We start from the raw sequence: 14,603 nt of genomic DNA, 5'->3' as shown, positions 1-14,603 counted from the left end.
TATTATTTCTGCCTTTTTCTACTTAAAGAATGTAATGGTTAGTGTACTTATTCATATGAAAATGAATGTTAATTTATATTTTACAGAAGATTCAGAGTGTTTATAGAACCGTGTAGTGTTAAAGAGTAAGATTTTTCTCTGAAGATTATGTAAGTGTTGGTTTGCATATAGCATGTTATGCTTCATAATTTATTAAAGCATTCTCTCAGCTTCCCAATGTCGTAAAGAAGAGCAGTCTTTGAACTTGGTATCTTCTTGTTCTAGCTGAAATATATGTTGAATAGTCATTAAAATAAAAATAAAAAAATCATTTTTTTATGTTTTTATATTCAAAAAATCACTCTGAGGACAGTGTTGTCTGGGGCAATTGTACAGATGGTAGGCTTCTTCCTCACTGAGAAGAGGGGGCAGCAGCATCACGAGGTTTTCCAGTCATAGGACATGGAACTAATATTACATGTTGTTACTGCTATCTTTAGTAAGTTTTACAGTTCTCACTTCCTTTATTTTTACTTCTGGTTGGACAATCGGGCTCGGACAATCATGTCCTATCAGTCGCATTAAATTTATACTATCACCCTTGAAGGCAAAGGTAAAAATTTCTCCAAGCGTTACCTTGTCTTTTATTGGAACTTTAAGACTTAAAATTGGAAATCCAGTGATGAAGTTTTCTTGTTATTCAGGCGGAGAGGCACCAACAGAGGCAACTGTTTAACATATTATTTTGCCATTCTTAGAAATGTAGGGGATTAGCATGAGTACCTCTGTGCAGAACTTTGAGGAGATCTAAAGGGAGATGCAAAACTTGCAGTTTAATCTCTAAGTCTGCAGAACTGGAATATCAAACTTGTATTAAGAGCTCAGCTCTGTTGTTTAGATCCATATATATTTCAAAGTGATTTGTGAACACCTTTTTTAAAAAAAAAAAAAAAAGGAACTTTGAGAAAAGAGGAGGAACTGAATACTTGAAATTGACAAGGTAAAGAAGATGTACACATAAAAGTACATTACGATCAATTTGTATTTGTTTTTGTCTTTCAGAGCTTGTTTTTCAAATTACTCTCTCACTTTTTCTACAAAAACTGTTCTGCTGATACTAAATCTGCAACAGAGCTCCATAGTAACATTTTATCATCTTACAGCAATTTGCGTAGAAGTGCAAGTTTGTTACCTTTAAAGAAGTTTTAAAATTGAAGTTGTTTAAAGTGTGGTTTGGCAAAACCAAATTGGAAACAGCTCACAGACTTTTGTAGTCTAACTGTGCTCAAAGCGGAGTTCCTTGGTTGATGTGACATGATTATGTTATGACTGTAAGTGTTAACCTTTCAAAATAAAATGTTCAGTTTCTTCTTTTGAAGACCAAATTCTTATAGGTATAATACTTGCTGATATTTGTTCCCTGACAGTCTCGCTTGTTTTCAAACCCCACATATTTAAACTTGTAGAGTGTAAGATTGATGTCTCTTTTCACTCAAATGTCATATTCATCAACTGCATTGTGCTAGCAGATTGTTAAACAGACAAGGTGACTTGCAGAGTGACAGTATAGTGATGTGATGTCCCAAACCATTACAATATAGTAATGACTTTTTTCATTTGTTCAATCAATTTTTGCAACACTTTTTTCTTCTTCCTGTAAAATGCAGGTAAGAATATTCTGTGTTTAGGTCTTTAGCTTGGAAAACTCCTAGTTAATGAACAATACAACCTGGAATTCTTTTGTAATTTCCTGGATACTTGAAAAATACCAGAGGATTAGTAAGAGCTAATGTAATGATAGTTTAGGATAGGAAAGGGGGTATGTTATGCTGAGACAAAAAGGAAGTGACAGATCATTTTCAAGCAAGCGAAAATAAAAAGTATTTCATTGTTTTGTTTGAACAGCCTCCCAAGAGTCCCCCAAAAAAGGAAGGAGCTTCTGTTTAACGTTGTACCAGCTCAAATGTCTCTCTCAACTTGTTAAACTATTTTTATCAATGGAAGAAAAAATTGAAGAACTCTCTGCAGAAATTCTGTTGGTGCCTTCATTTGCCGAGAAGAATGTTCAAGGTAATGAAAGCTTTTCCTTATTTACTGTTTTTAGTTTGTGCCAAAGAATGTTTTTATATACTTTTCAAAAATAACTGCTTAATGTGTGTTAGCTCATTATATTAAAGGTATGTTACGTCCATGGAACAATCTTTTTGAAATATGAAGATTGTAGATTTAAGTACAGTTATGACTTGTGGAAAAAACTTGTGTATAAATGTGATATACAGTAGCTAGTGATGAAGAATCAAATGAAAAGTTATCTTTGTGAAAAATAGTAGCGTCTCCTATTGGATCTGTATAAATGGCCTATATTTTATATAAGACAATATTTGGAGGGTATGTTCTTTGAAATAGCAAGCTTTCTGACTTTGTCTTAGAAAAGTACTCACCTGAACACTGGTGTTATCCATCTTTTGTATCTGTAACTCAATACTTTAGCTTTTAGTTCTTATGATTGCTTACAAATGCGTATTGTCATGCTTATGACATTGACTTCACTGGGGCTTTTTATGTAAGTAAGCTCTTGATCCGGAAGTAAACTTCTTCAGAATCAAGTCTCAAGTTTGTATTTTCTCACTATTTTTTCATCTGACTGCATTCATGTTAGATGAGGAGAAAATGATATCCCCAAAACTCATATGAGAAACACCTTCCAGATCACAGCATGTTCTACACTCCTACATAAGTTTTCTACTCTGCTGTTTTTACCAATAGAGAGAGTCCAGGTCACCAGAGAGCAAGTGGTTTCAAGAGCTTTGATTATATTGCAGGAAAGGATCATACCAGAAATGAGGCCAGGCTGCTTAGGGAAAGAGCATAGCGGGAGTCAAACACTCAGTATCTCTATTGTCAAGCTGCAGGCTGAGAAGGAAGGTGTCTGGGGAGTGTGGTCTAAGCATAGTAAATTGATTAAAAAAAAAAAGAAAAAGAAAAGAAATAAAAACAGTTCAGAGTTCATTTGGTAAAATAAATGCAGGCTAACCTATATGTTTTTAGAATATACATCAAAGCTCAAAAAGTTTTCATTCAAAGTTCTCTTTTTGTTTTTTGATCTCAATGCATTCCTGTCTTCTTTAGTGTCTCAGATTTACTAGTTCTTGAGAAATGTTAATCTATCTTTAAGAGCAGAATGGAGAATATACTTGCTCTATTTATAGCAACAACCTATATGAAGATATTATTTCAGTGTTAGCAACAATATTTTACTTGTCTGAAGGTAGGTTTTGGACTTTATCTTGCATATATTTATCAAAGATGTTTTCTGAACAGTTCTTAGTGTGTTATGCTTTCTCTTTTCAGAAGTATTCTTTTACTGTGGTTGTATGTACAGTAAGATGAGGTTTAGTGCTGCCAAAAGGCTTATCTTTGCTTTTGGTTTTGCAATTCTTATCAGAACAGTCTTTACTGACGATTTTTCTCAGTGGTATCATTTTTTTGAGGATATGTGAACAGAACATGTGTCGTGGCCAATGTTACAAAAAAAAGTCCATCAAGTAGAAGGGCTTTTTGGTGTTATGTTCACTTCATATTGTTACAAATCTCAGTTGTAGTGATGAAATGAAAGATGATTTGATATGGGAGAATGAGAGCTATGTTCCCAGTAGTTCCAAGTTTTGTTAAGTACCAAAAGGGATTTAAGGTTTTTTTTTGTGCTGATGTCCTATATTAGGCTGATAATGTTTTTTTCACTAATGAACCCTGAGTTTTGATCAGGCACATTGTTTGAAATCCATGCCTTATTTTAAGCAGAATACGTATATTGTATATGACTATAAAATGTAATGGCCAGCTTCCGTACTTATTTAGAAGGCTTATGATGTTAAATTCTTTACAAGATTTCTAGTGTGCAGCCCAGATCTGTCCAAAGAATCTTTAAATTAACTCAAGTGCTAGTAGCAGGTTTATAGGGTAGCAGAGTCTGCAAAACTACCATAAGCAGCAGGATAAGTTCATTCCAAGTGGTGTGCTGCTCTTACCTACACACCCAACATAAGTTTAAACTAGCAAGAATGAGCAGCTAAACTAGTCTCCAGTCCCCGCAGTGCAAGCATGCCTGAAGATTGTGTCCTGCAAGGAGTACCCCTGCCAAACTAAGGAAAGCTGTACAATCCATGGAAGTAGCCCAACGTCCAAGGGAGCTAAAGTTTCCCCATACGTAACATAGCCTGGAACCTTGCACTGTGTCTGTTTTTTTTTTTTGCTTGCTTTTATTATGGATAAAGACCTTTTATCTATTCATTCAGAGATGCAATAAAATGTGTGCTTTGTTTTTTGTTTTCTTCTCTCTCCAGGTGCTCATGTCCTGCCATGTGTTGTGTTTGTGTTGCTGCTTCAGTGACAGTTTTAGTTGTTTTTTTGTTCAGCGCATCCCATGGTACTTCAGCCTTGATGTACAGAACATGTGTAAAGTTCCATCAGAAACAAAGTAGTTTTTTGGAGAGTTCCACTTTTTAATTTTGTTTTTTGTCCCAAAGATGGCATATGAGTTTCATCTAAACCAGACGGTTTCTTGGCCCTCATTTTTCCCTAAACCCAGCGATGACAAAGAGCAATGGCTGCATAAATTGGATGTAAGAAGAACACTTAGGGTTTATCACAGAAGAATCAAAGATTTCATATCTTCTGACAGATTGTTTGTACTCTTAGGGGGTCTTAAGAGGGGTCAAATGGCTTCTAAGAGTTCCTTAGCTAGATGGTTAAGGGATTGTATTAGGGAGGCGTATGTAGTTAAGGGTAAAGAGGCTCCCAGGGTTTGTAAAGCTCATTACACTAGGACTATAGCTGCTTCTTGGGCGGAGAGGTCGAAGGCTTCCACATTGGAAATTTGCAAGGTGGCCACCTGGGCTTCTCTTCATACTTTTTCATTGCATTATCGCTTGGATGTAGTCTCTTCTGCGGATTCTGCGTTTGGTAGGAGGTTGCTTGTGAACCGAAAAAAGAACAGTGAAGAAAAGAAAGACACGTAGTTCACAGTTCTAGCTGGCAACAAGACAAGTTTCTTTGCAGTGTGCACAATGGAATCCTATGAAGACCAATTTAGGCGGTTGAAAATAGATGTTAGAGGGAAGTACTGCCTACCAGTATTCTCTGATGGTAACCCCATGGCAGACAATAGCACCAAAGGAAACGGTGAACCAGAGTGAACTCTGTAGGGAGATGGATGTACAGGGCTTTTTTAGGTGAAATGGATAGTTCCCTGAGTGCAGTTTGAGAGTTCTAAGTCTGGTATCTTCTGGAATATACTCAATATATTCCTTTTTGAACCTGTTTGGCATAGATGGAAGAAAAATCTATGAATTATGTTTTCTACTACATGTTCTTTTCACTATTCTCCATCCAGTTCTCGCTGGTTTTTATCTTCTCACTTTTAAATTTCAAACATAAGTACACGTTCTCTGAATAGTATGTCCATGCCAAGTTTTGCGCTTGATGTTGTGCAACCTAATGCATTACTGAAGCGCAACAAATACCAAAAGATGTGGTGTAAATACTTTATTCACTATCAACAGAGTGTTCAGTCTTTCTCTTAAATCACATAAAAGGAGAAAACAGTGGCAAATTCTCAAATGTAAGAATGAACAGTGACAGACCTCTGTCCAATCATTGAGCTTCTAGTACATCACCTGGTCAAGATTACCACTCTGCTTTCCTGAGGAAGGGTATCTATATTTTTCTAATGGTTAGAGAACAGTTGTTCCTGGTGTTGCATATCCTCACTTTCTTCCACCATCTCAGAAAATGAAAGGAATAACCACCTTCTGTTTTTTCTTTTTTCTTGAATAGATGTTTAACTCTTCATTTTGCAGATATCCCATCATGCCGACTGTGATGAGATGGTCTACTTCTCATTTTACATTCTGCTGAAAATCCCCAAAGTGTTCTGACATACCTAGTACATTCAGCATCACAGGGGTTGTTCTCTTTGAAGGAACCTGGAACATTCCACTGTAGCCAAGGGTTAAACAGGAGATCTTGATTTAGAATCAGGCCAAATTGCATTTTCTTTCCACCTTTAAGGTAGATGTCTCTTTCCTCTGGCGTTTCAGAAGCCTCTTGTTGAGACTTTAAAAATCAAAAACATCTAACATACTTTCATCTCTCTCACTTTTTCATTTCAGCGAGAAAGGTGAACTTTGGACAGATCAGATAATGAGTACCAAGAAAAGCTTTTCCCATTGGAGCTCTTTGAAAACACTGTGGGCAAAGTTGTCAAGCCCTTAGGTTTCTAAGCTTTGCCTCAGGGGACCGCAAAGACTTGCAAAGGTCTTCCCTTCACAGTATAAGAAGAAATCCTTTGCTCTGTATCCGTTTCTGGAAAATGTAACACAGGGAGTACAGAATGAAATTTATGAGGTACAACCTCTTAATAGACCTTGAAGTTATAAGGATTCAAGAAAGGTGTGATTTTCTTTTTTTCCCCCTTTGGTCTCAAAGCAAGATGTTCAAGTAGAACCTAGTTTCAGCAGATCACACTGATGTAAAGATCAAATCTGGGCTAGGCAAGAGTTTATGTTTTCTATATATGTATTATTAGAGCTTGCTCAGTATAGCACAACAATTAAATAATCCATTATGGAACACAGAATGTAGGAGGCTGTAAAATATTCAGCTAGCAGCGTGGTTTTTTTTGTTTTGTTTTCCTTTTGTTCATTTATATTTCTCCTGTGTTGTATTTCCCCTTTTTTTCAAGGCATGTCATCTCCAGGACCCTCTTCAGTAAAAGTTATGGCTGAACCTACTGAACAGAACTTTAGATTTGGCAAGGAGCTTTGTACTTGCCTTGCTCACAGTTAGTGAGCAGTCATAGAAAATGTTTCCTTGATGCATAGCTATGCTGGGCCCTAGATGAAGTGATTATAACAGTTCTCATGACAAAAAAGAAAATTGGAAAGCATTTTAGTAGAAAAAATCAACTTAATAGAATATCTTACAGAGAAGAAAAAGAATTATATTAGTAATGCAATAAATCTCATTGTCCTCATGACTGCAATAATAGACAAATGCTGAGTGGGAGAAAGAATTAAATACATTGCAGACAATAGGGCCATAGGCAAAAAAAGAATTGCTTTAGAGAGAAGTATAATCCCAAACAAATTTTGGTTCAGTTATAAAAAGTTGTCTCAAAAGCTTTAAGCAAACCTCTCATTTTTTTCTTAGTTTCTTGAATATTTGCTATTGAATAGATTCAAACTGCCTGATTGGTAAAACTGAAGGAAGTACTTGTAGTATGAACAGTTTGTCAAAAGTCTCAAGCAAGACAGGGCAAGTGTTTGTGGGTGCTTCTAATGGTCTAATGCTTCAGTGTTGAGGTAGACAATGTATCCTAGAAAAGGAGCTAGTCTGAATTTTTTTTCTTTCAGCTCTTTCTGCCTTTTCTTTCCAACCCTTGCTTTCTTTCGCTCACTCTTGTTTTGCAGATTTTCTCCTCTAGCAGTTATATGAGAAGTTCAGCATACATTTAAGTCTTTCCTTAGAAACGGAGCTCAAGGTAGGGGATTTAAGGGAAGAGAGGAGTCCAAGATTTGTGGCCGTCCAGGTAGAGGTGCTTCCTCCTTTCCATGGCTTGCTTTCGTTGACCGTAATGGCAATCTAATTTAAGCTGAGTAGCTTCACTGCAGCAGCTGTACAAGCCTCTGGGCAAGACTCCATTTTTATTTCTCTGGGGAGCTGACTGGGGCAAAGCAGTGAGAAGACAAGCCAAGAAATAACAAGACAGAGAGGCCATATGTGTCTGTGTGGAAACAGCAATTACTGAGGGGAAGGCAGTCGGTATCAAGTGCCGAGTTTGCTGTGCTTGTGTGTATATATGAATATAGGCAAGGGTGCCTAGGCTATTTTAGAAAACAAGCTGAAGAGACATAGGAAGAGCTCGGGATATAAGAAGGAGGGAAATTTAAAATGAGTGATGCTGAGGGAAGCATCGTTTGGCTCTTTCTCTTGGGAAAGGATCATTAGAATTTGGTGCTGGAGACACAAATCTACATCGACTAAATACTGTTTGTCTAAGAGATGCTTTTTTAATAAGGCAGCAATTCTATAAATATGCAAGGATCTCAGATTAAGCTTTACTCTTTTTTTATTTTCTCTTAAAGTGTTGATAAACTTGGGGAATCCATTACTTCTGTTTCCATAGTTCTGTTGGACAGACCAAGTTAAAGGGTATTCTGAGGACTACTAGAAAGTTAATGGCTTTGGACTTTTGGAGAAGGAGTCCTATAAAGAGCTGATCTAAGTCATGCCAACTTGAGAATGTTGTTATTCAAATTGTTTTATAGTGAGAATCAGATAACATATCAGATAACTGTAAAAATTACCAGGGAAAAATCAGATAAATTTAAAGTAGAAAACAAAAGAATGAATTTGAGGAAAAATATCCTGGCAGTTGTGGGGGTTTTTTTTAATTATTTTTTTTAACCTTCTTACTCTGGAATATATTATTTTAAAAAGAAAATGGGCAGGAAAATAATTATATAACATATTAAACCGTAAGTTTGTGTGTATTGTTGTTCTTGGTTTTTTCTTTTGGTTAGAGAGAGAGAGAGAGAGAATGCTAAGGAAGCTAAAATACCTGGGAAGTGTTTTCTATTTTTCACATTTTACCCTTTTTTTTATTTTTCATATCTCAAATCTGTTTTTCCGTGATCATTTTTGAAAGTGAAAATAGTGTTTGGAGGAAGGAAAAAAAATCAAGTTTTAGAATATTGTATAGGTGTCATTGCTTAGGAGAAAGGCAAAATCAACTTCATATTACTGAATTATTATTGAACTACTACTATGTTGGGTGTTTCATAGAAAGAAAACTAAGTTCTTTAAGCCTTGACTGTATGTGTACTGTAAGTATTTCAGGTGACCAAAGACCTACTATTTTATGCTCAAAAGATGATCTTTAGCAATGCCTGACAGTAGTCAAGTATTTCGGATTTTTAATTTCATGTCAGATATATAAAGAATACTTGTACCAGAGTTGTTTGGTTTTATTCTCATGGTCCTTCTGAAGCATTGGCAGTGACATCTCCCCTGGATGTTGGTATATCCCTGTAGAAACCACATCAATATTCCCATTACCTCAAGATTTATGAGTGAGCCTTTGTACTGTGCCTTCTTAAGGAGCTTCACCTGTTCCTATGGCCATTATTTTGCTTATAATAACTGTGCTAATTAACTGTCTTTTTATTCTTATCACATTGGCATTTCCAAATAAGTAAAAACTATAAAAACACAATATGGTGTAATTCATTTAATTTATTAAACAAAGAATAGAAATTAATTTCTACACAGCTGTTCTAATGTTATCTGTTCTCCCTAGAAATAGGTGACTGCACAATCAGTATAAAAATGAATTAATGACAAAAGAAGCTATATTTTATACATTATATGTGCATATGTATAAAATATGAATACAATGGGATGTGGTTTTCATCATGTTGTATAAAGGGAGCTGTGTATAACTTGAATTTGACTATCATAACATTAGTATTCCACTACATCTTGTTGAGGGTTTTTTTAATGCTACATATTGATATATCAGAAGGTGTTGTAGGCTGCTGACTTTTCTACAGAATTAATCTTAACTTTGATCCCCTTTATCATACTGTGCAGGAGTTCTGAAGAAAGCTGGTGGGGAGCTTTTAATAGGAGAAACTAGAGCAAATGAAACCAGTGTGCTTCCTGAACAGTTACTTCAGGTAAAAGAGGTGAGTATGAAAAGAGTCCCGCACTTTGTAGGGGATTTTCTTTTGTCTGTGTCGCCAATACAGTCTGTCACCATACTCATTATAAACACCTATTGCCAGAGTTCTATTATTTAGCTACTGAGTCCAAAGTCTCAGCTAAAGCAGAATAAAATCTTAAAGCGTTCATGAAGTGCTTATTTTAACATTTAATAACAGAACAGATTTAACATCAGACATAGAGGATATTACATTTTAAAAGAAATAGAAAAAGAATGCAAGAATAGCACAGCTTTTTTTTCCCAGTATATCTTATGTTCTCAATTGCAACAAAGTCTTAGAAAACCTGCTGAGTTCTTAATCATTATCCTTTTAGAAGGCTATATAGGTGCATCCTTAGGATACATTCTATAGGGATGTGTGCTCACATGATATCCAGTTTTATACAACAAGTCACTGTGCAGTAAGCGGTATGCTTTGTAGAATGTATATAAATGATTATGTTCTTAATCTGGCTGCCATTTACTACTCTAGGGAATTTATGGGGCCTAAGCGCTCTTAAAAGAAATCTAGTATTGTACAGTAATGGAATGTAATTCACTAACAGTTTTATTTTAAAGCTAAAATGACTTTTTAAAATGTCCTTTGAATCGCTAAGGCTAATCTACTTATATTTGATATAGTACAAGAAACAGCATTTTGAGATGGTTGAGCCTTTAAAAAAGACAGAGAGCAAGTGGGTGTGTGGGTGGGCTACCCGTGGACTCCTTGGAGTTGGATGTGAGGGGTGGGAAGGAAGGAAGAGGCATTTCTCTAGATTGGAGTGAGTTGGGAGAACTCTACTGTATAGTCCCTTTCTTGTCTTCCATTTTAAGATGGTAGTTGCAGCTTGTTAGAAATGCTTTTCTTCTACTGTGTCCCCAATGGTAGGGATCTTTAGAGTATATCATACATCATTAAAATACTTCTTACAGTGGTGAAGTTCTTTAAGTCTGCTTTATTTCATATGAGCCAGGCAAAGCAAAATCAGTGGCAAAATAATATTTCCTGCTGTGTCTTCTGTGCCACTGTTATGCTTCAGATAACCTCAGAAGTCACTATTTTGTCAAAGGCTGCCAATTCCTGATTGAAGCCACAGTAAAATCCATCATGGGCTAAAAGCTAGACATCTCTAACCATTTAAATCTCTGGTAAATCCATCAATAAAGAAGTAAAATACAGTATGGCTGTGTTAAAACTTCTATAACTGTTTTACTATTAATATTTGTGGGTAGTAACGTTCAGCTGTTAGCTTGCAGTGAAAATGTGGAATTATGACGTATCTTTTCCTGGATTACTACTTAAACTATTGATATGGTTGTAAGTATATTTGACTTTGTTAAATAGATTACATTAAATGCAATTAAAAAAAAGTGTAAGGATAAAGCATGGCTTATATAAAAAGTATTATTTAAGAGGCCTTTTATAAATACATGTTTTATAAGTTTGCTGACAATTTAATGTCATTAGGCATGTTCATTTTTAAGTATGTATTCCTCTTGGTATAATTTCAAGATTATAGAGCTGTGTTTTAAGCTATTCATATGAATTTGAAAAGATGGTATCCTTTTAATTAATTTGTTCTTGGATTTTCATTAAGTTGAGAACAATCTCAATATTTATCTTGACTGAATTTGGATTGATTTAATAAAAATATGTTTTTCAGCCTATTTCGCTGGATTTTGGCTGGAGGAATGCATTTAAAGACCTGTCCTCTTCTGTGGCTCACTGTATAACAATAGCAATTGAGGATTTTTCAACTAAAATTCTTCAACATGAGCAGAAAGAGCAGTCTTCAGCTGCAGGCTATGCAATGAGTCTTGTAAACAACCAGCAAATGAGGGAGTCCTGGGGAGCAGTCCAACAAGAGGAGCAACCAAAACGAATTGCTAAGGCAGGTATCAAAAGATCTGAAGTTTGAGGGGAGACAGAATGCCAAGGCTGTTTTGCCATCTGTGCTTTGAAGTACTTACAGTACCATTAATATTCTATATTGTATATAAATGGAATTAAGAAGAAAGTGAGAGGCATTACATTATGATGCTGAACAGAGCTTTATACAATAGCCCATAATCTGTACTTAAAAGAATTAACTTCTAAACTTTGCTGGCATTATTTTTTCATGCAAAAAGTTCTAAAACATTCTGATTAGTATCTGCTCTGTTACCAAGTGGTCTGATGGGAAAATGTTTGAAAGCTTTGAAGCATTACTATAAAGGGATTTCCTGCGTTTGTTTCCTTAGACATGCCATTTAACTAATCAGCATAACTAATAGCAGGCCCAAATTAGAGTTCTTTGATTTGGCCAAAAGGTCGCTGTGTTGATTAATTAAATCGTTTGTCTAATGGAATAAGGGTATGAACCTTTTTGAATTTAGTAAGCTTTGCAACTATCTAGCAGAATTGGGAAGCTGTTAATAAGTGCTTAAAATAACACTTAAACTTTAGGGAGATAATTTTGGGGGAGATCAATATATGCACTTCAGACATGAGAAGTTCAGTTTCAAATTCAATATTAAAAATATATTTTTATTTTTCCAAAAGAAATTAGTTTAGAGAATTATCTCTCTCTAACAGAGAATTAAACTTATGCTTTGAATGTACATCTAATGAAGGCATAAACAAAATGAAGGCATTGCTAACCTAAGATGGTTTTAATTTTTTTCCTCAATATATATAATGTGGCTTTAAAGCAACAAGGAATGAAGTAATAACTCATTTTCTCTAGATAAATGCTTTTCCCTTGTACAACAGAGTGAAATGTTTGTAAAGCTGATTTAATATATTTATGTTTTATGCCAATTTCATTATTCAAGAATCTAACCCTAGTGTGTATAAATTAAACAGTGCTGTCAGAATACAAATAACTTGATGCCACGTTTATTTCTCCCCCAGTTTTGTTCTGACATCATGGAAGAACTTGACACATTGCTTCCATTGGCTCTGGCATGCAAAGATGATTCTCTTCAGGAAATTAGAACAAACTTTGTAGAGGCCTGCAGCAAAGTAGCAACAGCTGTCCTGGCAAGGCTGGAGGAGAAAAGCAAAGATGTTCCCTCCAAAGCTCCCCTGCAAAACTTGTATGCTGCTCTTTCCACAGCGATACATGTCTGCCAGCATTTTGCAACGTATAGCAATTTAATGAGAGAAACCAGCAAAAAGTGAGTCCCTCTTGCATAAAGTGGGTTGATTAAAAATAGATAATGTAGGACTTACTCCACTAAGTGCTACAGTGTGGTGGTAGTTTCCCAAGTTGCATGGTATTTTTTTAGCATGAGCATTACATGCACTAATTTAGGAAAGCCCTGAATTAAAGGTAGTGATAATTTAAAGAAGCCACAAGAAATTATTTTTACTATATGCATTTCATGTGCAAATCAATTGTTTTATTAAAGTAGTATTGGGTAAGTAGTATTGTCCAGAGAATAGAATATACTCTGATCTGTTGAAAGTAGAGGGCTAAAGCTTTAATTACCTTTTACCTGACTTGTGCTATATCTGAATTTTCCTAAAACTTGATTTTAGCAGGTAGCAATCTTAGAGGATAAGATAAACATCCATTTCTGCACTGTTTCCCTATACCACTTGTTTTGAGAAATGCAAGCAAATTCATCCAGTGTTAATTAAAGTTTTTATATATATATCTCATTGCATGCAGAGTGAAATAAAGTTAGGAAGTAGTGGTGTAAGGTGTAAGACAACCCTGGGCAAGGATTTGTTCTGGAGGGCAGTATAGTCGTGTTGGTTTCAGGAGGCTTGGGCTGAAGATACTGAGAATATCTCTATTGATCCATATGTTTCTGGCGATATGTGATTTAAAATCAGAAGCTGAGCCTGTTGGGGAAAGCTTTGGACTAAAGCAGTTGAAGGAAGGTATGATTTCTAAGGGGTTCTATGCACTGGTGAGCTGCTATAGCTCTGATGTCCCCCCGCTATGCTAAATGGAGCAGACTTTTTGTGAATGAGGAATCTGAGCCAGAATCTTCCTCAGTAATTCTTACATGCATTATGAAAGAATTTGCCCATAACACATACCTACTAAAAATGATCTCTGTGCTTGTGTCTTCTTTTTTGCACTTGCTGCTCGTGCATAATGTTTCAACACAGAATGTTCCAGAAATAGCAACAACTGAATGGCAAAAGGTACTCTTGCCTTAAAAAAGAGGATAATTTACTTCTCAATGACTTGGCTAAGAAAGAATTTATAGAAGGGAAAATACATATTCTTAAAGAACTTGTGGAACAAAGACCAGATTTTTCAAAAGTGTATGTGGGGTTCAGACTCCAGGACCAAGAGGAAATGAATGATTGATACCTAATAATCGAAACCATTTGCAGTGCTGGGGATTGTTACCTCCTACTGCACAGCCTTTCAATCTTTTCCTCTTTGATCATTCTCTCTGAACAGCCCCCTGTTCCTAGGGCCTGTCCAACAATATCAGGAATTCATCAACATTCTCCAGTTTCAAGTTACGGACTACTGCGTCAGAGTTTGTGCTACAAGCATCTTGCAGGATGCCGAGAGCCACCACTGGGATGACTACAAAGCTTTTTATGAGGTGTGAGGTTAAGTTTACTATGCCTTCCTCTTACAAAATGTGTTTTACTGGTTGCCAACTCTACGACTAATTAGAAACATAACATCAGCGTTATTTTTGTATGAAGATTGGTGGGATTTGATATTTTTAAGTATCTATTATTGTAGGCAAGTTCTCTTTTAGAAATAATGTAGGAAAACATGGTCACTAAAAGACTTCCGATAAATCAGTCAAATAGTCTTCTGTCATGTGTTTAAGGAGATATTGTGTCCTAAGATCATTTGAAAATACATAATTCTATGATCAGGGTCAAGACCTTTATACC

The 14,603-nt window shown here is 35.7% G+C and overlaps 1 protein-coding gene across 1 annotated transcript in view; it reads left to right on the top strand.

The window, feature by feature from the left end:
* Nucleotides 1-14,603, top strand: part of KIAA0825 (KIAA0825 ortholog) — a 210,384-nt gene that overhangs the window by 46,878 nt on the left and 148,903 nt on the right. Inside the window, exons 6-10 of the mRNA XM_026044103.1 lie at nt 1,885-2,049; nt 9,631-9,725; nt 11,407-11,634; nt 12,636-12,901; nt 14,149-14,299. Coding sequence (XP_025899888.1) covers nt 1,885-2,049; nt 9,631-9,725; nt 11,407-11,634; nt 12,636-12,901; nt 14,149-14,299 — 905 coding nt within the window. The remainder of the gene's footprint in view (nt 1-1,884; nt 2,050-9,630; nt 9,726-11,406; nt 11,635-12,635; nt 12,902-14,148; nt 14,300-14,603) is intronic.

Source organism: Nothoprocta perdicaria, unplaced genomic scaffold, assembly GCF_003342845.1.
Source record: "Nothoprocta perdicaria isolate Ctin4 unplaced genomic scaffold, notPer1 scaffold_35, whole genome shotgun sequence".
Classification (NCBI taxonomy): Eukaryota; Metazoa; Chordata; class Aves; order Tinamiformes; family Tinamidae; genus Nothoprocta; species Nothoprocta perdicaria.
The sequence above is the reverse complement of the archived record's forward strand: the minus strand, read 5'-3'. Positions and strand labels throughout refer to the sequence as shown.